The 26,925-nt window shown below is 35.4% G+C and overlaps 1 protein-coding gene across 1 annotated transcript in view; it reads left to right on the top strand.

The window, feature by feature from the left end:
• Positions 1-26,925, top strand: part of LOC145668315 (prostaglandin reductase 1-like) — a 70,134-nt gene that overhangs the window by 33,938 nt on the left and 9,271 nt on the right. Inside the window, exons 4-7 of the mRNA XM_081736042.1 lie at positions 6,077-6,133; positions 16,704-16,898; positions 23,655-23,773; positions 25,154-25,308. Coding sequence (XP_081592168.1) covers positions 6,077-6,133; positions 16,704-16,898; positions 23,655-23,773; positions 25,154-25,308 — 526 coding nt within the window. The remainder of the gene's footprint in view (positions 1-6,076; positions 6,134-16,703; positions 16,899-23,654; positions 23,774-25,153; positions 25,309-26,925) is intronic.

Genomic DNA, 26,925 nt, shown 5'->3' with positions numbered 1-26,925 from the left:
GCCATCCTTAAAAGTTGGGACAGTATTTATGGAGAACTAGGCATATTATTATTTTATCATTCCCTCCATTACCATCATTCGTTTCTCATTATTTCCTTTAGCAGTCGTAGAACAGAAAACTTCAATACAGCATGTAATTCAATCAGAAGAGTAAAGTAAATTAAATTGTAAAGTAAATTTTCGTGTCTTTTATTTGACACTTATTCCCATTTTAACCGCAAATAGTAATAACTTCTTTCAGATCTGAAAAATTACGACGTATTTGCCAGATCGACAATTTAACATTCCCCAGTAGCATTTTCTTCGTACTCCATTTAAGTAGAATATAGGTATAACTCTTAGTAGTGGATGTGGCAACATTATAGAATTACCAATGAGAAGATAGGTGTGTATGTAACGAAGACTTCATATTTTGAAATGACGTATAGACTACGATTGCAGTGGAATGTTCAATTAAGAATTTGTATAAATTTGTTCTACAATAATAATAATATAATGTGAAATGAATATGTCAACATAATAATGTGATTTCAATATCGTTCTTCGTTCCTTCACAATTATTAGTGGACGAACATATATTGACCCATAACTTTTCGGAACAAAGCCGGGTACATCAGGTGATCAATATATGAGTACAAAATGTCAAAAGATTCCCGCCACGCAAAGAAGCACGACGTGATAAACCTAAAAAAAAGTTAAGTAATAGGACATGAAATCCAAGTTGTTATGAATATAGATAGTTCTAACCATACCATTAAAGCATATGGCGATCACGAACATCACAGCAACCTGCATGTCTGTTCGAGATGATATCCGAGATGTCTAAAAGAGCTAAGATATGATGTCCCATTCTCCTTAAGGCTAGTTTTTAGAGTCTAGGTCTGGTGTGGTGGATCCTCTGGGCAACTCATTTTCCAGGGGCATTCCAGGCATGTTTGGCGAATATGCTGGCCAAACTATATGGTTGTTGTCCTCACTTCCCAGTGTCTTCATAAGGGCAGTTCTAAGTAGTTTTAATATCGTTTTATACTCGTAAGAATTGCCAGGGTATAAACGCATATTGACCCATAACTTTTGGGAAAAGGTCCGCATACATCAAATTACCAATATACGAGCAGTACCTCATGTCGTTCATGTAAACAAAGCGTCGTTGAAGATGTGAATCCTCGTATTTCCAATTTTTGCGATTTTGAGTTCTTGTCGTAAATCTGATGAGAAAGCAATAACCCATGTTCACGGAAAAGACGAACATATCCTTTCAGGATCCTTATAATAATACCGTTCTCCAATAGTGGATCCTGCATCGAAGGTGTGCAGTGGTGGTCTTTTATTTTTCACTATGTCATTATTATATCGTAACTCCAAAACCCCTATATTTGTCAAATTCATAAGTGTGATGGCGATTATATTGTGCTCTTTATTCTCTCCACACCATGTGATGTCCAGAATCACTTGTTACATAGAACCGTAATTCATCTAAGAACAGCGTTGTAGACCATTTCCTTTCGTCCAAATCACGATGTTCTCGTTAGCATCATATCTGTCACGACGTGGTCGGGGATTAATTGAACACCTTCACTGGCTTCCTGGCAAAAATCTAACCACATTCAGTCATCGTGAAGTAGCTTTGAAGATACTTGGACATCAAAAGCTCAACATGATCAATTTGAACTGGAGCGACAGTACAGTAGATTCCCTTTTGCAAAAACCGGCCTATGTTTTTGCAAACTGGTAGTGCTGTACATTTTGCGCGACCATGCACACGCATGGCTGTTTTCTGAATTCGGGAAATGACACTCTTTGATGAGCCCATCACACATACAATCTCTGTGGCAATTTTATTTGCCTCAAGCAGACCAGATGCATTTTCAGGATTGTAATTATTTAGATGAGTCCTTTCCACCATATTCTAACAAATTATTAAGTTTACAGAACAGTATTGCACTGATATCGATCTCTACTACTGATATGATTATAATTCGTGAATGTCACCTTCTCACTCAGTATCGTAGTCTTTTCCCGATAACGTTTCTTACAGAGCACGCTTGCCTCTATGGACGCAACGGCTCATTAACCCCTTCGCCACCAGCAAAATTTCGCCCACTTGTTGTGAGGACAAAGAATTTCTTGAAGAATAATATAATTTTTCAAGCCTATTTCTCATCATTTATTCAAGCTAGGTTGATGCTAGATTCATAATGAATTATGCAGCTAACACAAGAAGTCCACAAGATGCTTTAGGATTTTTTCTAGAAATTCAAAATGCGGAGGGCAGCCATATTGGATTTAAAGAGCGTCTTTTTTCACCTATTTTCCTAGAAATTTTCAAGCTATTTTACTTTACATTTACATTGGGTAATAATACAAAATTGCACGCCAGTGTACATGCATATAATAAACAAAATAGCCGCCGCAGCCATATTGAATTTTTAGACCGTATTATTTCACCTATTTTCTTTGATGTTTTCAAGCTCTTACACTTTACATTGCTATTGGGCGGTAATACAAAGTGGTACACTAGTGTAGATGCATATAATAAACAAAATGGCTGACGGCAGCCATATTGGATTTTCAGAATTCGTGGTATTTTACCTTTGTCCTTGATATTTTCAAGCTGTTTTACTTGGCATTGCTATTGGGCGATAATACAAAATTTATATAAATAATAAAGACAATATTCATATTGAAAAGTTACAACTCGTCTCATATAACTATTTTCTTTGATAGTTTCAATATTTTTTGTTTAAATTACTCAACAATTTTGTTTTATTACATAAGTTGGATAAAACAATGTACATTATAATAAATACAAAATTTTAAAGATTACTTGACATAAAAATGTTTGACTTTTGTTTCTTATGAATAGTATGGAAATGTCACCACAATACAAGCATACATTTGTTCTATTATGTATATATGACACTTTAGGCTTCAAGAAACACAAAATTCGTTTCACAGTACACACAACACAGTTATTTCCAAAGTCATTTGGACATGCCATGGAACTTTTTGAAACAAAGAAGTGAACAAAGTCCTGGGAGATCCTTACATCCACCACACACCAAAGTCGTCATCACTCGCTTCTTGCCCTTGTGACACTCCCTGCACCTTTTTTTGTTGCTTTCTCCTGTTTTCTGTTACTGATATCACAGTTCCAAGTCTCACATGGCAGTGACTAACTTTCTGATACTTCTCTGGAGCTCCTACGTTCCTCACAATAACTGTGTACTGTGGGGAATATTTTGTCAGAAATTCATCACACAGAATTCTGATGAATAAGCAGAGGGGAACATTCCTTCTAGTTGCATGTTCGTACAGCACACGTGCATTTCGTGCCATTCTTTGCAGCATATGAAGTCCAAGCTTTTTGAACCACGTGTGACTTTTTCGTGTGCAGTCATATGGTTCAATATTCTGATCTATGAGATCTACCGAACCCATGTGAGTATTATGGTGTTCTATGAGTTCTGGCTTCTTGAAATCCGTTCTTCTTCTCCCTTTGAGGTACCGTTCCTTACTTACAAAACCAGCAGTGTTTCGTACTTAGTACATAAACATCACTTTTATCTTTATACCTCACAAGTAACTTGTTGTTTTGCCTCACGAAACAAAATTGATGTTCTTCCAAAGGAACATTGGGAAGTTCATTTGGAACTCCTCTGGCAGGTCTTATTGTTCCTGTGGCTTATGTATTCACAGTCAGTAAATAATCACAAAGCCTATCAGATATATACAAATCGTCCAAAATTATTTCCTGATCTTGGTTCAACAAACTCTGTTCCAGAAAAACCATAACTCTTTCTGACATTGACAAGGATTCAGTACCTTGTAGATAACTGACATCATAGACGTCCTTTCCAATATACAGTGCGAAGTTCCACGTGTATCCTCTCAACTGAGGATGTCCTGATGAGAGACAGACCAATTTGATGCCAAATCTAGATCTCTTAGATTTCATATACTGTCGAAAATGTAGGCGCCCTTTGAACAGAAGAAGACGCTCATCAACTGCAAACACTGTTCCAGGATCTCCAAGGATTTGACAGTTTCCTCTGAGTTTGGCAAAGAACTGTGCAGTCTTGTCAAGGGCGAGTTAGGTCGGTATGCATTAGGATCCGACAAGCGTAAAAATTTTAAGATGGAAACAAACCTGTTCCTGCTCATTATATTTCTGTGAAACACACTAGGACCATTTAGCAAAATGTCTTGAACCCAATAATCTTGACTTTTAGGTTTCTTCACAATACCCATTATGAACACAAGAGATAGGAATGTGTAGAACTCACTAACGGTCAATTTTTCCATCTTATTCCGTTTACTTACATATTCTCATTATGTGTTTGAATGAAATATATACCTGCCTTCTCATTCGTCCATTTGCATTTATCATTAGCTAAAGACTCTGGAACAAAAGCCTCAAAACAGTCCACAGCTGACTTACAACTATCGAGATCCAAAGCTGGTGTAAATCCTTCAAAATCACCGGAAAACTGAACCAAGGCGTCGGGTCTTGTATCTTCATGTGGATGAAGCACAACTGTCCAGCCAGCCATATCTATTGGTTCCTGTTCTTCCTCATCTTCACCCCGTGAAGAAGTCGGGCACTCGCTATCTGATTCCTCCTCATCCCCATCTTCAGGTTGATATTCGGGATCTGATTCTTCATCTGCAATGAGAATTGACATTTTTAGTTAGTTGTACTCTAGCTGTAAAACATATCAAAGCAGTAAATTTGCAGGAGAAAGAAAAGAAAAGAAATGAAATATTTAAGTTTTACGTCTCACGGTTCTGATGGCAAGACTAAGTTGAAGTAATGCACGCGTAATAAAATTTTTATAAATAAAGATGACATATCTTTACAGAAGACCACCCATGACAATAAGAAAGACGACTATCTCATTAGTAAATTGAAATTGGCAAATCTATGGTAACCTAAGCTAATATAACCTTGTACAATATACGTAGATGAATCAAATATGAACGAGCCTTGATTGGCTAAGCGTCGGGAGGGTTAGCTGGGTGTAATTGGGCAGGTGTAGTCGGTAGGTGGGGCTGCCGAGAGTCAGGAACCAGAACAGCCGGCTTCGTTTAGTAGCCCCCATGATGAGTAAGAAGGGTGTGCCAGTGCCTGTTGCCCAACGCATAATTATCAAGTTCCTCACTCAGGAAAATGTCAAACCAACCGAAATTTACCGCAGACTGCAAGCAGAGTTCGGGAAAGATACCCTTTCGTGGACAAGAGTGAAGGTATGGGACGAATTCAAGCAAGGTCGTGAACGTGTTGCAAATGAAGTTCACCCCCGTCGTTCTCGCACCAGTGAGACTAATGGCAACATGGCACGTATTCGTGAGATTATCGAACGAGATCGATGCGTCACTGAGCGTCAAATTGAGGCGGAATTTAGTGTGCGCTATGAAAATTTCCAAACAATCATCATAAAGCCATTCGCCGAGTGTCGGTCCTCCACGAAACGCCAGACCAAACACAGCAGGTGTTACGCAACAGAAACTGATGGTAATGCACTGGGAAACCTTCAGTATCCACCTTACAGCCCAGATTTATCGCCCTGCGATTTTCATCTGTTTGGACCCCGCAAAGAAATACTTAGGAATTAGAGTTTTGTGACCAACCTTCGTACACAACTGTCTAGCTTCCCGCCTACCAAAACGTCGGGGAAAATGTATCCATAAAGGCGAAGAGTAGGCCTATGCAGAAAATTAGTTTGTGGCAATGTCTCTATTTTCTACAATATATATTTTGGTTTCAACATAAGGTTCGTTTATATTTGATTCCCTCTCGTATCAAAGTACAAGTGCTATATTATTACCAAAAATTCATCCATCATAAGAAAGTATAATTTCGTATTAGTAAACAGCAACTGGCTATATTAGTAGTAAAAATATTCTGGACCTACACAACTAAATATTCTGGCCTGCTGTTTTTTTTAAAAAAAGACTAGACTTAAAATACGCTTAGACAGTTGTAGAAAGGACATTCTAACATTATGTAAAGTAGAAAAATTACGTTGATTTGCATACTTTTTAAAACAATCTTAATATTTTCTTCTTTCTTCAGGATGAGAGGTAATTTAATACCAGAGGGCAGTACCATGATAGGTTATCAAGTAGCGAGGTAAGTACAGTACCGTAGCTAGAATTATTTTAGGAGGTCCAATCAGGAGCCATACATGTTTTATACACAACGTAAAAAATAAAAAAATACATTGACACGAATAGAAACACTAAGTTTATAAAGATGTTAATGAACTATACCGATAAAGTATAACAGGTGATTCCTCACAACAAAATAAGAGAAAATTCCATATGGACCATGGAAGAAAACTGCATAGCTTCTTAGCTAGGGCTCTCCAAATTCGTGGAAAAGCTAAATTGCATCCGAGGTAATTCGAATTCAAGAAACCGTGGAGTGGTGGTCCATATCAGTGTAGAGGAAGACATACATACCCAATTCAAAAATAGATATGTCACCAATGTGCAAGGGATTCTTTACAGGGTATAATATCCAGACATGCTCCCATCAAAATTCTCAGATATGCCGTAACTTTAGCGTGGTTCCAAAGTAGGCAAAATGTAAGATTGACAGCAGTGAACACGAAGTGCTTCAGCGGAAAATCGGAAGTGTTAGGGACCGGCATCATCTCAGTCGCTCATGTTTGCTGCGATAGTTTGTCTAACACTTTTACGTGAAAAAAATATTTAGATGTATACCGTGATAAAATACATTGCAGCACGCTTTATTTCGAACACGAAAAACCGTAAAGCTGGCGGTCCCTAACACTTCCGATTTCCCCCCAAAGCATTCTTTGTCTCTTGCTATCAAGACTTACTTTTTGTCTACTTTGGACCCACCTTGAAACCAGAGCATATCTAAGAATTCTGTTGGAAACATGTCTAGGAATTACGCCCGGTAGGGAATCCCATGAGTACACATTGCAGGTTCCTGAAATATAAATTTTTGGAAGGCATGTTTATGACTTCTTTTACGCTGATATCGACCATCCTTACACGATTTTTCCTACTCTAAATAACGTGTGTTGAAGTTCAACGCTTCTAGAAGACACTTTTTCGCACAGGGGAACAGATTATAACCGCTCGGCATAAGGTCCGGGCTGTACGATGGGTGGTCCAGTAGTATCCATCCAAAAAGTCTAAGTCTTGAGTTTGAACAGCAGAATGAGGGCGTTCATTGTCATGTAGCAACAAAACACTAGATGACAGTAGGTCACGATGCTTACTTTTTATAGCACGTCAAAGCTTTTGCAAGGTCGCACAGTACGCAGCGTAGTTGATGATTGTTCCTCGTAGCATAAATTCAACTAACAGAACACCATACTGGTCCCAGAATGCGGTAGGCATAATCTTGGGTGTAGATATTGTCTGTTTGGCTTGCACTTTGACTAGAGATATCACGTCTCGCCATTCCATTGATTGCCGCTTCGATGGTAAAGCCATGTAAAAATTTCATATTTCATCTCTGAACAATGTGGTCCAACAGTTGATCTCCTTCCTCATTGTATGGGGTCAAAAATGTCAAAGCACAAGCTAGTCTCGTCTTTTTATGTTTCTCAGTAACAGTCTAGAATCCCATCACGCGCACAATTTCGGAACTTCAAGGTTTCAGAAACGATTGTGTACAGCACCGACCGTGAAACGTGTACAAATTCCAGTGACAACGTGGAAATCGTGAAACGACTGTTTTCATGGATTTATGCATCAAGTGCACGCACTAACTTGTCTGTGATTACAGATCGGTCTGATCGGCCAAGGATATGGACAGATAGCAGCCCTGGCCTTACATAAGGCACCACTTCGGCATTTGCCTGGTGAGAGTGGGGAAACGAGTGCAAAAGTCGGTCAGGATGAGCACGGTTTGTGCCCACGCTCGACCTATCAATGCCCCTTAGTAGGCAGACAGACTACTTATACCGTAACTGGCTAGGTCAAACACTCACAATGCAATGACATCACCAATCATATCCAGAAATCATTTTAGAAACATTGTGCAAAAGGTACAACAAAGGAAGTAAATAGGGAAATATTGAAAGCAAGATGTTCTGGTGTCAGTTATGGGAAGTAACATGACTATCATAAAAGTACTAGTCGAAGATTCACATCACACTATGCTTAAATTAAATGCAATTTACAACATAACATCTGTTAATGGACGTGCGAAATAGGAGACGCGATATCCGGAACAAGAAGCCGTTGAGACAAAAAAGACTCGTAGCTATTAGGGACGCAAAATTATTGTAATCACACCGGCATCGCAGAGGGACCTAACCTCTCTCAGAGCTATTATTGTACTAACGGCGACGAAGTATAGCATACGCATTTTCAAGAATAGTGCAAATACACTTTCTAGAGGATTGACAAAAAGATATTTAAGCCTTTTGGAAGGTTTTGCCCTTATATATTTGGATTGACAAACTAAAGGCTTCGCCTCTCTGAAGTAATTAACGATGGCCCATACCTCACACCGAAAGGCTTCGCATCTTTAAGTAGATGGAAGCATCAGGGTCTCCCACGTACGATTATGGGACCACCACATGAACTTCGGTGGGAACCAACTCGTTCTCGAAACTAAAAGACAGTAGTTCTTCTCAAAACTCTAACGTGTCATCTCCTAGAGATCGAGGACGCTCCCGATATCCAGTTTGTCCTATTTATATCGGAGCTTTACGAAGTCCACCGAATGCGACACCTGGCTCATCAACCTCTACTTAAGCAGTCGGCGTATCAGTTATAACTCCTCTTCAAAGAATTTCAAATTCCGGAATAATCTCCATCCTCTTTGCTCTGCTAGAACCTAATTTGCAAACTTCATTTTTTTCTATTTTAAGCTGGTATGATATTGCACTCCCCTGGATGTATATCAACATATCAAAACCTAGAACGGCACCACCCTTAAAACGATTAATCCGAATCTCTAACAACGCCTAATTTATAAAGTGGGCTCAGCTATGTTTGGCACCAATAGAAATATCCAATTATTACAAAATTCGAGTCAAAAACAACACCTCCACTTAAGCGCAATACACTGCTTTCTTTAGTGATCCACGGTATCGATCCGCGATCACAGACCTATAAATTTTAGAGGAACTCAAAGCCGATGACATCCTACTCATGGAATTCACATTTAAATTGCCACAGGTCCAATATGCATGATTCGTTTACTCACCCCCGGCGGGAGCTCATGTGGTTCGGATTCCACGTTAATCAGTAGGTCCACGTCTCATATAGCCTCGCTGCTGAACGGGACGATAAACTCAAAATCAACTCAACTCAACTCGTTTACTCACCGACGACGAAGCTCTCATTGAGGATCTGGTTCAAAATGGGGTTTAAATTGATCGCTGTCACCTAGAGTTGAGTCTTCTCGCACTTCACCGCATCTTTCTTTACGCTGCGAAAATTGTTTGGAATACAAGTCTTAGCCAACAAACACGTGCAATATTCCATTAGTTTACTCTCACTGCAAAGGACTTAATGAAGTTAAAAACTGCACATTACTACATCAACTTTCTGTGTGCAATATTTATAATGGTAATCGTTCTACTTACCAATGTAAAAGTGAACTATACTAAATTTCACAAGTTATTTAAAAATGAAATAGTATCGGAGTAACTAATATTCAGGCTGAATTAAGAGGTAGGTCTCTACTTCTCGAAGAAAAAATAGATACAGTCGCTAATACACAAATTTTAGACACAGTCGCTAATTCTGAAACGCTCTGTGTCTAAAAAAATCGTTTTATAAATCCCAAATAGATGAAGCCAAATTTTAAATACATATAAAAAATAAAAAAAATATAAATATAACAAAGTTTGTGTAACCCAAAACGCGCCACTAACCCATGCACGAAAACTTCAGATTCTTTCTAAAATACAGGGTGTCCAATATACAATGCAACCCGGAGTTTGGGATAGTAGAACTTAGGGGAGAATGGGGGAATGGCGGTCACCTAAGCAAAAATCATTATAATCTAGCTCCTAAAGCACGAAAAGTTTCCGCGATAAGTCGATCCTATAGGTAGTTCTGTTTAGTTTATTGTGACCAAATTCAAAATACATATCTTATTTCATTGCCAAGCTAAAAACGAAAATATGAGCATACTCAATTGACCGTTATTTCTCACACGGTTCGGTAATGGCAGTCAGGAATTACCCCATGCTTTACATATGAAAAAAAAAACTTCAACGCCATTAAGATTTCAAATTTATTCATTAACTTTAGAATAGTTGTGTTTCTACAGGAACAGATAATAAACTACAGTTTCGTGTAAAGAAGATTTAAAAAACTACTTATACATTGAAGTTACATATATTTTTCGTCAACACTTTAATATATTTGAAATATAAATCTATTGGTATTGGCAAAAAAATCATCAACTGAATATATATACGTCTGGATCCAGTGGAAGTTCCTTGTTCAACTTCATCATCTCTGGCCTCTGAGTTATATTACACTTGATGATCTTTGTTTAGGGGTTGGCTGTCAAGACTTATTTATTATCGTTTATTTTAATGTCGGGGAGCCCCGGTCACTGACTGCCATTACCCCATTCGTTTGACCGTGGTTACCCAAAACGCATGTTTTGAGTTAAACATGGTCAACACGAACATACAAACAAATGAATGCATTAATTTATAGATTGCTTTAGAACTCTATAAGCATAGTGTCTACCTAAAAAAGTCACTTAATAAAAATATCAAATGGACTAGTACTTACAGTATAGAATATTTTGCCTAATATTACATCAAACGCAGCGAAAAATACAACACGCCTTCATTTAATGCCCATCACTCCTACAATTGTATCGCTCTCAAAATTACTTTATCTGACAGCTGCCATCATCTGCTTCTATTTACTACAGGTTTTTCACACTATATCGAACTGACCGGGGCTACCCCTCTCTCCCGTAATGGTTATACCAAAATGAAGCCTTGGTCATGCATAACCACATAGTGTTGCCAGATGTAACCAAAGGTGTAACTCAATTTTTTTTTTTTTTTTTTTTTTTTGCAAAAGCATGTAAATTGACTCATAACTTATACGTATGGATGTTCTGTCGTTAATTTTCAGTTTGTTTAGTTGGAGTAGCTTGGAAACTATGGAGCAGAAAAAAGAATTTTTCATTTCCATTGATAACTAATCGGATAATGCCTCTGTGAGGGGGATCTAGGAAAATCGTAGTTTTCATAAATTAACACTCTGAATTGGCAACTTTGCTGATGTTTCAGTGCATCAAAAGATGTGTTAAGAATCTATCTACATTATGTAATTCCTGAAAACAATGAAAAACAAACTTTGAAATTATCATGATAAAACGTTTACTTACATGCTCCCGGCAACACTGCTACTATCAAAAATGAGTTAATAGCTCTACAGTGGATGCTGGGAGTGCCCCCTGTTTTGATTCAAACACTGGTTTATACGTTTCACCAGATTGGCAGTAACTTTACGAAGATTAGAAATGTTAATGTTCTCAATGGCACTGCGAATGTTCGTTTCCACGTCTTGAATAGTTCGAGAATTGTTCTTGTATACCTCTTGCTTTAAATAGCCTCATAGAAATGAATATCAGTGTTGCCGGGTGCATGTAAGTAAAAATTTTATCATGATAATTTCAAAGTTTGTTTTTCGTTGTTTTCAGGAATTGCTTAATGTAGACAGATCCTTAGCACACCTTTTGATGCACTGAAAATCAGCAGGGTTGCCAATTCAGAGTGTTAACTTATGAAAACTACGATTTCCCTAGTTCCCCCTCACAGAGGCCTTATCCGATTAGTTATCAATGGAAATGAAAAATTCTTTTTTCTGCTCCATAGTTTCCAAGCTACTCCAACTAAACAAACTGAAAATTAACGACAGAACATCCATACGTATAATTTATGAGTCAATTTACGTTTTGCAAAAAAAAAAAAAAAAAAAAAAGATTTACACCTTCGGTTACATCTGGCAACACTGTGTGGTTCCTAGTGTACTTAAATCGTTGCTTCCTAGCTTAAAAATATAGGCATGAAGAAGGCTTCATTTTGGTATAACCATTATTTGTGTATCACTTCAGGTTCAAAACTCCGAGTTGCATTGTATATTGGACACCCTGTACTATACCATTCATGAGATCCAACAAATTGTTCATTTTACCGTTACACTTATATATATATATATATATATATATATATATATATATATATATATATATATGTGTGTGTGTGTGTGTGTGTGTGTGTGCTGATAGAACGAAATGTTCTACTCAAAATATAATATTAATTTGGAATTATTGCTTTTATTGCTTTCAGATAATATCACTATTACAAGACATAAGATAGTTCAATGCAAATATCCAAGACGAAGAAAATTGTAATAATTTCATCAGAGATAAATTACAACAGTATTCCACATTGATGTTCATACATCTAACCAAAATGATAATTATGAGTCAGTCTTGTCATAGGAAGGGCAGCAAACTGAAGCTGAATTCCCATTGAACGGATACATGAGGCTAAATTATATTTTCTATGATTCCTCCTGATATTTATATAATAACAGTTATTTCCCAATGTGACGGAACGAAAATTATATTGATTCTGGCTAATAGGAATACTGACAGCAGAACGAAATTGTTCGAAATCGACATTATATCAAAACCGAATGTTGTAAAGCTGTAACAACTGATTTCATTCTCTGGGAAGGAATAGAGAAGTGGAGACATTTATAGAAGATGGATAAGATGCGTGACGCAACACTAATTTAGTTACACATATCAATAACTTGAGACATTTGCATATTTAACTAACATGAAATTGTCATCACAGTTCCTACACATGCACTATATTATCAAGGTAGCATTATGATTGTAGGTCCGTCGCCATCTTGGGCTAACAACTTCAATCTCTGGTAATTAAATATAGCAAATTAGGTTACCTGAACTGCATACACATAGACATAGAACTCTTGACAGAACTCCGACTCTGCTTTCCTTTCTTTCAGGGTGAGATTCCACATATGTTCCGATTCCTACGTTTGTTAGATTCTGATCCACTTCAAAATGGCGTCCATGGGACCAGTAGCTCGGTGGTGTAGCCGAAACAGGTTAGAGAGAATTTTAACGGAACACCAAATGGAACACATGTTTAGCCGAGATGTTAATTTAGTCACAGGTTTAGTTCTAAATTGCAATAATTTCCGTCCTAATTTTTAAATTTCCAGGAGGTCCCTACCACCGACTCCTTGTTGATTATATCTTCTTCTTCTTGTATATATATATATATATATATATATATATATATATATATATATATATATATATATAGAGAGAGAGAGAGAGAGAGAGGAACTGTACCAAAAGTGGGCCCCCATTTTGTTTTTTCCATATATCTAAGAAAATATCGATCAGAAAAAAATGCTATTCAGGCTGAAAATAATATGATACGTAATTGCTTTGCTTGTTTCTTCCTATAACAATCAAGGAAAAAATAGGTTGAGATAAAATGGATTTTCACATGGAATGCATTTTCGACATACGAAAAAACTGTTCCAAAACCGGGCCCCTTTAAATTTAGATAAATTACACAAAGCGAAAACCTGTATTACTTTAAATGAGTTACGTATTTAAGCTAAAAACAACATCCTAAACACTGCGGGTTGAAATAAAATGAAATATGAATGTTTAAAAGACTTTATTAGAAGAAATTGAAACAAAATTCCGAAAAGTAAAGAACACACTAAAATTGAACTTAAAACTTAAATATTCCACATTCTAGTGGCCGCAATGCAACCTGAAAGTACTTTTCTTCACTCCAGCACAACCTTTCAAATAGATTAAACTTGTAAACTGAAAATGTCTAAACTTAAATATTCCACATTTTACTGGCGGAAATAGCAAATCAAATGTCTTTTTCTTAAGCTCCAGAGCAATCTTTCAAATAGACTAAACTTAAAGACTGAAACTTTCAGAACTGAAATATTCAATATTCTACTGGTAAAAATAAGAAATCTAAACATCTCTCTTTCTCCAACCTGCTTATTTGGCATTTAAAAAAAGAATTCTCAAACTTCAGAACCTACACTTCCAAATTAAACGTGACAATTGAAATGTTTCACAAACTTAAGATTGCTACTGGCAAAAGTCACAAATATATATGACTTTACCAGTCTCCTTACAATCTACATGGGCCCACTAAAAGCACATGACACAATGGACCCAGAGTTCAACTCTCGCATCACTCGAAAAATTTTCAGTGCAGAACATGCAGTTGGCATCGTCATCCGTGGACGGTGTTTTCCCGGTGGAACGTTTAATGTTGAGAATATTGTTGTTGCTTCATTATATCGGAGATTGAGCCACAATCACAATCGTCTTTCTTCGCTCTTCCTTTCATCTTCAGCGGTGTCTTTTCCTTTGCCGGATCTGGCTTAACACTACATGCTCTCGACCACGATATTGTGTTGTTAGTTTCGTCTTGGTTTTGGGCATTTTGGTCCTTTTGAAAATTATAAATAAATTGCACGAGTCATGAGAATTTGGTATGAAACATATCTTTTACTTTTGCACAACATAGCAGGGGCTCGCTTTAGGATTCACAATGGGGCCCACTTTACGACCATACATGTTTTTACTTTCGCTGCAAATAATTTGTCACTCGTATGTCTAAATTACTAGCTAATTACATAAAAGATACCTCTTACCATTAAGATTAAATAAATAAATAGTTGGCTCACTTACCTCTTTACTAACTATGGAAAACAATGCTTGCTCGTCGGAGCTTCAAAACTTTCCACTACATGAAAACTCGTTAGATGTTGATTGCAGAACAAAGGATTAACTGATCGACTCAGGAACTAGCGCTGTATGCAACAGTAACGGTAAACTACAATTCAGCTTATTTCTAGCATTCTACGCCAATACCCGGAGCAGCAATTGAGGGGGCCCGCTTTATGGACCCGGGCCCGGGTTTGGTACAGTTCCTCTCTCTCTCTCTCTCTCTCTCTCTCTATATATATATATATATATATATATATATATATATATATATATATATATATAAATAACATAACTACTCGCACACAGTAACTATATATGGTAATTATTTTGAAACACCCACGAATTATTCGTTATTGCAACCATGTATATCTTATTATTAAAATTGCATCCTCTCCCTTTTCTGTTAAACTTGACCGTTCTAAAAACGTTCAGGATAATTTAATCTCACTCAATTATTTGGGTCAGGTAACAGCAGACATAGCTTTCTAAACAAAAGAGTAACAGATTACTTGCCAATTGATAGTTGAATAGCAACTGTCATCATCAATCCCAAGCCTCACCAATACGAAGAAGATGCACACTCATAACATTCATCGCAACCGCGAATTCTTGTAAGCATTGGAATATTATCAAACTTTACAGTGTACGTAATTAAATCTACAAATTTAGTATTTACATATTACGTCGGTCTTATGTACCGATTTACGCTGTTTCGATGTTCAGATTTAGTATAACTTGACAATGTCAATATTATCGCGGTAATCTTATACTAAAGTTTACGAAAGTGACCACTTATATTGGTTTGTTTACTTTCACACGAACAATAGCAAGTCAACAGTTTCCTACGGCTTAGGTCAAGAATAATAATCCAAAAGCAAGTATAATGAATCAAAGAAAGAATCAATGGAAAATTAACCTAACAACAAATACACTTCAATAAACATATTAACTGTATCAACGCTGCACTAATGAACGATACGGGGGCCACATAATAGTAACACAGACAACAAAAATCAATGTACCGTTACCGATAAACCGGTACGTTACAAAAGCAAGCCTAAACCTCTACCTGACAAACTCGAAACTGCTGTTCCAAAGTTATGTCAAAAACAGAGTAACTTATATTACGGATTTTATAATTAGGCCTACACTTTCATTGAAATGTGTACCCTAAGGGGGAAAGGAAGTTCAAATATTTTGCATAAACCGATTCTCTCCATGAAATAGATAAAGAGTTTTCAATATTTTAGTTAGTAATAACGTGGCCATGTGTTTCCGCCTGCCCGCAAGCCCCCTATAGCTTCGCTACTAGATAAGTAGATTATTTCGTTGTGTATAGAAATACAAAGAAATAAATTCAATTTCATTATGTCTTGTAGCTAGATAAACTTTATTCACAAAAATGGCAATGAAATGACCCTTTTTAAGAGAAAGAACATAAGACGTTCACAACAGCAGCATTCTTCACTTACGTTTTGAAAACTTGATTTGATGCCTTATGTAGAATATTTCTTTATAACTTGTTTAAACTCTTCATAAACACGTTTAAATTTTTAGATTTGAGTGAAATATATTTAAATGATAACCTAGAATATGATTGTATACTTGTACTTTTGCATCTATGTTGTGCAGATAATCATTGTACTTTTGTAATATTAATATTCTACGTAAACTACATATTTTCAGAATATCATCATATTTGACATTCTGCTCTGAAATTAGTATGAGCACCTCAAAGAAGTTCCTGCGTGCAATATCAGTCTATGACGAACCCTAATGGTGCAATCAGGTTTCGAACTTGTGAACTACTGTTTAAAACCGAGCGCTCTGCTTCTGAGTGATATATTTCATTCTCAACTTAACAAATAAAGCTACTTTAATTTTTTATTCACTATTTTGTAATGACTTTCCACAGGGTTCAAGAATCCAAGAATGCCAACTACCCCGCCGGCAGCTATATTGTGGGCAACTTTGGTTGGAGAGATTATACAATATACAATCCTAGCACGTTTCCCACTGATCCTAGTCCATACCCAACAGTGTATCCAATGCCTGACTTTGGATCTGATATTCCACCGTCATACTTTTTGGGTGCTCTTGGAAGACCAGGGTAAGCTTCAGAATAAACATAAAATAATCTGAACATTAAATATGCCTATTTTGCGTTAATATAAAACGTGGTCCGATTTCAAAGAATATATCTTCTTGGGTGTTGTGGTTACACGTTGTCTGTGGTGACAGTAAGTTTCAATGGTTGATGCTTCTTAAAACCATAGATGTTTCTAAAGGGGTCGAAGAATAAGTTCATTCATCCCTACACTGTTATTACCAAGAACGTAAGAAGGAATTTATTTCGGGGGGTGCCAAATTCAATATGAGGTTAAATTATATTGACATTTGTAAAATCAACCCTAAAACTAGACTAAATTTCCAGAAAAGTTAGGATTTCGGGAAAGGTGCACAACTATTGCAGAATGTATTTGTTCTCTATGTGACTATTATCAAATTAAAGGTCTATCATTTGAAAAATATTTAATTTTCTTATAATTAAACCCATTTGTAGTTGCTATTTAGATTTATTTTTAGCATCCACGTTATTCGTCGAGACAAAGGGAGACGGTGATAATAGTGAACGAATTAGTGAAATGAAGATAGGAGAAGAAAACCCATGCACACTGTGTTTGTCCACTTGGCGAAGGCTGGGATTAAACCAGTAACTCTAACATTTGTGCATTATTAAATATAATGATCCAGATTTAAAATTTACTGTTATGCAATCTTCAGTTGCAGTCTAAAGATTTAACCTTTTTATAAATCTATGTACATATTAACAAAGTGTTTCCTTGTATATAGTGAGGTTACCAAATTACAAATTGCTCCGTTATCTTCGTACTTCCAGGGAAAGCTTATGCGTATTCTCGTCTAAGAGCATTGTCGCACTTGACCAGAAACTAATAGAGAATCAATATAGATATCTTGTTTTGTAGGAATACAAATGAAATTATACAACACAAAACTGGATCGCATGTAGAAGCACGTAGTAACTTAACTGAAATACTCTATTTTCATAGTTCAAGGATATTAAGAAAATTCCCAACAGATTACCACACATTCGATTATACAATTATTAGTCCTGGTGTAGCTTATTGAAAGAAATACCTTTCCATTAATCTAAAAACCATAACCACGGGATATTAAACTAAAAATTTAATGTTATCTTTACATTTAATCAACATAATGTCCATGGTTTTTCGTGTAATTCTTCCATTTACTTTCAGTATCTTTCACTCAATGAATTCTTTGTCATCCATTTATATTTAGCATCCGTTCTTTAAAGACATAATCGTAGGACTTACAATAGAGATCTGCGTTTTTTGAATATTTGAATGAACTGCTAATAGTTGCTCAGTCCGTTTTATGATTTTGTGGTTCATTTTATAAGATTACAATGAAAAATAAATAAGACTTTGTAAACGCGATATTAGAGAATTAAAATGCAGAATCGGGAATTTTGTGTTTAATAAATGAGCAAAGCACGACAAAAACCAATGTGATTCGAACGGCACAAAATACACTGATTTTCCTTGAGTGTTCCAAGAATATGATTTTCTGATGAATTGAATAGCTGATAGGATATCTCCATATATTGGATTGTTGCGAGATTAATGCAGAACTTCGAGTATTTCCATTTTGACACGTTGCACGTATGTGGAAATAAAACACACATGTATGTCATTAATACTATTTTTACTTAAATTCAAAAATATCTTATTTCAGACAATCATGTAGTGAAGAGTGACATAAACTACTTAATATTTTTTCTGAAATTCCATTATATAGGCCTATACATGCAAACACACAAAGTTAATCTAGATGTAACAGTTCAGTTCCATACAATACTTTTGCGACCCACCAAAAATTCTTAGAAATCGCTACTGGATCGCGAATAGGTTGAGAATAACTGCAATATGCTGTAATTAATTCATTGTTTAAATACAAGTATTACTAGTGGGCTTACCGAACATAAAATAATATTTATTCGATATGTGACGGTAACAAGTAATTCAAATTACACATCTTTGCTTTCCACTCATATTCAATAATTTCACTACTGACACGTGTGTAACCAATTACGATAGATTTTTGAGCATTCTTTAAGTATTGTTGAAGGGTGTATATGTCTGAGGGAGAATAAAATTTTGAGTTTTTAAGGGAATCAATTCATGGTGATATATATATATATATATATATATATATATATATATATATATATATATATATATATATATATATAGAGAGAGAGAGAGAGAGAGAGAGAGAGAGAGAGAGAGAGAGAATAAAAAGTACCAAGAATTGTAACACAGCTATAACTAATTCGTAAATGACAATTTAGTGAAAAACTTAAATGGTTTATGATAATGGGTACAGTTAAATTAAAATTGAAAACTGGCAACACTGGATTGAGATACAACAGCAGAAGCTTACAAACCTTTGCGATAATAGTTTGAATTGGATAAGTTACAAACCAGAGCTGCGAATCATCTTAGCATGGTATTGTAATGCCCTCCTAGTCTCTAACTTCTCAACTGTATACCCCGCCTAAAACATTGCACTGCTGAATCGCTTTCGTATCTACTAAGAAATCGAGTCACAGCGAAATAGATTCAGTGGTACCCAGTGGCGTATTTAAGGGGGCTTCCGGGCTTAGGCCCCCGAAATTTCATTTACTATTTTAAAGTAAATAAAATATTTTGCAAAATTTTCACATTTCCAGGAATACAGTTAGCAAAGGCCCCGCGAAACAAAACTGTAAATACGCCAATTGTGGTACCAGTAGCCACTATTAGAGATTAGGTGATTTTAACGTCCCTTTTAGCAGCGAGGCTATATGAGACGTGGACATACTAATTAACGTGGAATCCGAACCACATGAGCTTCTGCTTTTCTTAGTAGAATCAACTTGAGACTGAGCTGATTCAACTGTTCTTGTAATTGATCTTTGAACTCCTCTGCTGGCCGAGAAGCGGAAGTAGAAGAGGACAAAGTACGTGTCGCTGGCTGTGATTGCTGAGCCAGGAAAATAGGCATTTGTCGTAAAGCACCACTTTCTGGTGAATTAAACTGTAGAGAGGAATTTGCCAAGAAAGAATTTTTCTTGATTACTTTTTCAATAACCTTGCGTTCAAATAAAACAAACCATTTCTTCTAACAACTCTGGTAATACTGCTTCAACAGTATCATATTCTTTTCTTAATTGCAATTCTCATATACTCAGGAAATAAACCGTCAATAACCAACTGAATTTGTTTGGATACTGAACCATCCTTGTCATTACGCAAATAATATTCCTTATTGCTTAAACATACGATACAACAATTTCATTTTCATTCTGTTCCCTAGAAGGCATCTGTTCCGTTAACTGCAGCTTAACCCGTAACTGCTGTTGTGGGTCTCACAGGCCCGTGAAGAAAATTTTACGTTGCGTAGTACTACTTTCTAACACGTGAGCGCTGTTGTCTTCCGAGTAGCTGCATATCAGTGTGAACTGAGACTGGTGGCAGAACAGTTGTGATTGTTTAACGCTTGCAGTTAGATCTACACGTTGTGGGTGGGTCTGTGTGACCCACAACAGTGGCAGCGAAACTTTTTTCATTTTGCTGTGCAATCTATTTTAGTGATATTATTTGCTGTTTATGCAATGGAGAGGGAAGCAAACGCACGAAGTATTTCAGTGACAGATCCACGATTTCAATCGTACATTCAATCTGTTATAGACGAAGTTAGTGATAGTGATATTTCTTATAACGATCCAGATTATGTTATCTCACATATCCCAAAGAAAGGTAAAGCAGTAATTTTGGTATCATCCATGCACTATACGAGGGAGAATGTGGACGAACTACCAGAAATAATAAGTTATTACAACATGACGAAAGGTGGAGTGGACTCTTTAGATGAAAAATGCAGTGTCTATTCAACTAGTCGCCGAACACAAAGATGGACCATGGCTATATTTTTCGCATCCTGGATATTGCAAGGGTGAATGCTTTTATTTTGTTCTCTGCATTCCCACAAACTAAGACACTTTCCAGATTAGACTTTATGAAAGCTGTTGCTCGTGAACTTGTCCAGCTCAATATCAAAAACAGACTGTCAAACCCTCACATGAGCCTGGAGTTAAGAACATCCATGTCGAGAGTTCTTGGTATTACCGAACACGAATCACACCAACAAGCCAGGGAGGGAAGCAGATTGGGAAAAAGGAAGAGACGTCAATTTTGTGGCTCAGCAAAAGACAGGAAAACACAATACCAATGTGTGTCATGTTTCATACCTTTTTGCTTAGAATGCGCCAACACAATGTGCACTCCATGTCTGAATCTTGTGAAAAAATGAACAAAAAAGTGCAGACATGTTTACCTCCTCAAGTTTTAGTTATTATGGAGTGAATTGTGTATGTATTGTAATATTTCTTTTTTTGAACACTATTCCGACAAAAGAATACGATTGTTGTGTCACAACCAGCATTGTTATGCACAGAAAAAATGTAGTTGTTTAACTACTTTATTACAAACAAAAAAAAGAGCCATTTCTTTTAATTTAATTTTTCACAAAAAATTTCCTTTTCTTTTTGGTATTTGCTACTGTGAAATATTCCGAGGACTGAAAAATGTCATAAAATACAGATATTTGTATTATTGAATCAAGCTAGTATCATTTATAAACATAAAGTAGTGCTGGGTCTAATAGACCCAACAACAGTGTTAGTGTAACACAATATGACAACAGTAGTTAAGGGTTAACAGTGCTTTGAAAAGCGTCTACAAATTTCTTCTTAAATTCATCATAGGTCATAGTGGAAAATCTGCTTATTTAGAAATAGTATCAATTCAGTAATTCATAGTATCTTTCATTAACGAAGCTAAAATCCATTTTTCTTCATGTCAAACCAGTTATTAACTTGGACCAAACCATCAAATCTATCTACATATTGGTTAATATCATCCCCTACACGAGCAAAAAATGGTTCGGGCCTAATAATGTGACTTAAAATAACAATGTTTTTTAGTATTATCGGGTCTCTCTCTTTCACCATGTCTAAATGAGTAGTATAAACACCAATACGAGTAACAGAATTAGATGGAGTTTGTATACTAGACAAAGATTCAGAGAATTGAAGCCGGTTCTTTAACTTACCCAAACACTGACGAGTAAATTGTTCACTAAAGGTGTAGCAAGAGGTTCTAAAAATTCCGTAAGAACTAAACCACCACAAATGTCAGAATATAAACTATAATCTTCAGCAAAAAGTCACACCATAAAAAATTCCATTAAAATACAAACACATGAAAGATCTTATACCTAACCATCATTTGAAACCTGTAAATTAAATCGTAGTTCTGCACAGTACTACAGAGGAGCAGTTTCACACCTTCGTTAGCTCAAATAAATTCAGTAAATTTGACAAGAAATTCAACTGGACACAAATGTAGATATTGGAGATAGTTCTCCATCACTGGTATTTGATTAACTGGAAAGGATACTTAAATTCAATCATAAATATTCATATTCAAATAAACATTTGAGATTGTAGCTCATAGATTTATCAAATAGTAGCTCTTTGAATAAATAAAACAGTACTCAAATTTCATAAGAAAGTGCAACAGAAGGTAAAGAAATTTGGTAAAGTCGACGATATCTAAGCAGAGTATAAATTCTTATCATGTGTCAGCTCAAAACACAATACCTTGAAAGAGAAGTAGCAGCCCATAATTCCGATAGTTGAGATGATTTATCTCAGTTTCAATGTGTCAATGTTTTCTCTCCTAGATGTTTTGTTGAAGTCTCTCGATCTTCTCGAAGATTAGAGATTTGCTCTCGGAAAATGACATCACACACTCCCACAGAATTTCAGTTTACCATAAAAGGAAAACCAGAGTGGTGATGGAATCCACTCACAAATTATGTAGATAAGTGGCGTCGAAGAGATATTGAACTTCTCCATACGTATTAAACTGGGGTCAAAACCCTCAGTGACTCGTGTCTAAATTATTTCTTAGTATATTGGGTAAGTCATACAAAATCAGTACAAGTAATATTTAGGTAAGACACGGAAGGCGTTGAGTCATCAAAAAACATTTTTTTTTTTTTCGAAAATTCGCCAGCTAATACTTACATTATCGAAGAAACAAATATGATTACGATGTGCCTAATTGATTGAGAAAAATAGAGCTGACCTAGAGTAACTGTGAAATTTGCTTGGTCTATAAGGAAATAAGTAAACAAGATGAGAAAAATAAATAAAAAGGAGAAAGGTTAACGTATGGGTTAAACGTTTTTAGTTCCACTCTCAAGAGTAATATAATAAAAACAATGAAAATTTTTGTGGGTAACAGTTCAACCATAAATAACTCCGTGAAGAATATCATAAACAAATATCGTCCCTTTCGAGACTAAGAGGCGTATCTCGTTTTCTTAACTTTTCCAGGAGACAAGTTTAAACCTTTTGTCATTATTTATTCTATCACATTCTTTTAAAATTTACTTTGATTTCTTTCATGTTAGGTACGTAACTTACGAGATGAAATTAAGTTTTGACAGAACACGGTAAAATAAATTTATGATAACATCTTTAAACTTGTCTTCTGGAAAAGTTGAAAAAAATTCGACTTCGAGAGGGACGGTATGTATCAAAAATGCAAATACAAGACTAATAGTGTTTAAAGATTATTTATTTATTTATTTATTTTATTTTATTTTATTTTATTTTATTTATTTTTTATTTTTTGGTGGAAAGTACAGATTTACGTTTGATAGAGATTACATAATCACACTTACAAAATTATCACCCTATATCTTTCAATAGAAATTCAGCATATTTCGGTTTTCTTGAACTTTGCCAACCAAAGCCTGGAGAGGTGGTAGTGGTGACAGGAGCCGCTGGAGCTGTTGGACATCTTGTTGGTCAGATAGCTCGTATCAAAGGTAGGATATTTTTTGAATATCAATGTTGCATGTACTTACATCCGCCACCCGACACGGAAAATGTACGAAGATTTCTCTCTCATCTTGAATGCTACAGGAACAATCCTCGTCTCAGCATAGAATAACCAGTTTTCTTCCAAAAATCCCTTTTCTTATGTTCTTACTTTATCACACATATATTTTTAAAAACTGTTTCCGTTTTTATTTATTTATTTATTTATTTATTTATTTATTTATTTGATTTGCCTATCCTATTTGTTATAATGTGACCTTTATTTCATCATCTTTTCCACTTTTGTTATTTTCTACGTTGTTGACTTTGATTGGAGCTTTTTTTTAGCTTATGTTTATCAGACACTTTTCTCCTACTTTTAACTATTTTTATTTAATATGTTTCTGTCCTTTTATGACAAAATACAAGCAGAATATATAATCTTACCTTAAAATATAATTCTTACAATCTGTAGAATGCACAAATACTTCTCCATTTAATTTCGAATGGATTATAAGGTAGTCATTATCACGGATAAAGGAATAAGGAAAATATATTGAAAAAGTTTTAAAAAGTACATTTTGCTCTAAAGAGAATACATGATATACGAAAATTTAGAAACAAAAACAATTCCTATACAGCACATATATACTTTTACTTTTTTCCAATCTATTTTCCTTAAGGTCTATCACATAATGCAGTCGAAATCCTATCATGCCAAGGCAAAGAGTATAAATCAGAATATCTAAGTCTACAGAAGTTTTCTTTTCTAGGTTTGTAACTAGTGGAAGTGTTTTATCGATACCTTTTTGAACTGTAATAACTCACAACCCAAATATTCGTTTCGACTTCAACTTCATATGGATCGTGATGCACAAAACACGTAATAACAATTGAAGATCATATTTTTGCCTTTTTTCTCTCTAGCATGATAGAATTGTAAGAAGAAATTTGCTTCTATTTCCCGATACTATAAGTACTATATTCTTAATTCTTACTTCGGTTCCATATTTTTTCGTTTTCTTATATCTTAAATAGGGGATGTGCTAACAACACATAAGGTATGAGTGACAAAGCTGGTTGGTACACCCTAGCCCTTAAGGGCTGTTGTGAGAAGGAATAAAGTTCAGTTTTTATTGTAAGCAAAGTCTTCTAACGCTTTAAAAAACTGTGGTTTTAACATTTGTGAAATTGTGAAACAATGAATGCTGCAGTCGATTTTAGTACTATTTTAGTATGTTTACGAAAACTGATAATTTCATTTCGCAAAAGTACTTTCGATTTTTTAAAAACACATCGATATAATAATACGACTATATTGATCATGTCAATAATTAATAACTAATATAATTTTATATCTTAAATATTATGACAGTGTTATTTTCTAGGATGTAAAGTGATAGGTTTTGCTGGAAGCGATGAAAAAGTTGCGTGGTTGAAAAATGAGCTGGGATTTGACTATGCGTACAATTATAAATCTGCTGATATCGACTCATCTTTGAATGAAGCCGCCCCTAATGGAGTGGATTGTTACTTCGACAATGTAGGTAAATAGCAATAGGTTTGTTTCTTTCCCATCACTTTTAGTAATTCTGTGACGAGATAGCACAATGTGATATAGTCAACATCAAGTTTTCATATTGACATATACTTTACTTTAAAAAATCGAGACCGAATTCTTTCTATAACTAATTAATATAATAGATAAAATATATAACTTTAAATAAATATAAAATATATAACTTAAGTTCACAAAACTTTTGTGGCTTTCTTAAGATTTAGCAATTGCATGTAAAATGTAAAATTAGCATATTACATTTTGCTACCTCACAATAAAATAAATACTCATATCATTTGATAATATTTAATCGTACGTGTACTTAATTTTGCTTTGCTGTCATTTCATAACTATTTATTAATTTTGCAAGAAAAAAACCATTATACTTGAAACTACAGCAAATTAAAAATTAATAATGGCTCTCCCCCTTGGTTTAGTGGATAGTACGTCGCATTTAGCCCATGTAGTCCCGGGTTCGATTCCCGGTGGAAACAAAAAATAATTTCACAACCATTCACTTTCATTAATCATCCGTTACCTTTAGCCTAAAGTGCATAATCGTGGGACGTTAAACAAAAACATTTCTTTTTTTTTTTTTAAAAAAAGGAATTGTATCAGCACTCGCTTATAAAGCGTACATCACTTATTCGTAATGGTTAAGCGATATGTACCATTTGACATAAGGAATAGCAGCCACGGAGTGATATAGAAAGCTTTAGAGAAACAATATATAATTTTATTACAAAAAGAACTATACCGAACATTACCACAAAATATAACATCAAATTTCCAATGAGTTTTCTTAAACTTTCGGTTAAATACCGGTTCAAGTGTAGGCATTTTTACAGTTTCCGCAGAAGAAATTAAAATGAAATCTTTTAAGTTTTACATCCCAGCTAGGCTAAAGGAGACGGCGATGATGAAATATGAATGAAATGGTGGAATGAAGAAAGTCGGACGAAACGGAAGAACCCCGAGAAAACCCATGCACACGGTGTTTATCCACCACAAAGTTCACTTGGCGTCTGCTGGGATCGAACCCAAGACCCCATGTACCAGAGGTGAACGCAGTCCCATCTGGCAATCACTGAGCCACCGCAGTCCCATCTAATGGAAACCAAAACTTTTACTACTAACAAAAATATATTATGAAATAATTTAAGCGTCGTGAATATCTACCATTCTTTGTATCTTTAAATACAAATCCTTCATTTTATGCTCACACATTTTCCCATCATATTCTACACTCAAACTTCTGAAGGGTATTTGAATTACACAGATAATATGGATGGATCGACACACGTAAATTTTCCATTATGCAGCAGCACTATACAGTCACTGCACAAGCATAGGTCTATAAACTTCCCAATCAAGATTGCTAACTTATAAGTAAGTCACTGAAATCAGCTGATCGAAACTAAGCTTTTTTCTGAAGTTGAAATATACGTTACAGAATACAGAAAAAAAGTTAAAATATTAATAAAATTCTCTCTCACACACACACATACGCACATACCACATATATATCATTTGATATATACGAAAATTCTTCGACGTCAATTTAACCTTACTTACAATAATCTTTCGTTTCTGTTGAGAATA

This window comes from Thermobia domestica, chromosome 13, assembly GCF_964235325.1.
Source record: "Thermobia domestica chromosome 13, izTheDome1.hap1.1, whole genome shotgun sequence".
In the NCBI taxonomy this organism is placed as follows: domain Eukaryota; kingdom Metazoa; phylum Arthropoda; class Insecta; order Zygentoma; family Lepismatidae; genus Thermobia; species Thermobia domestica.
Note: the sequence above shows the minus strand (reverse complement) of the source record. Positions and strands in the feature narration are given on the sequence as shown.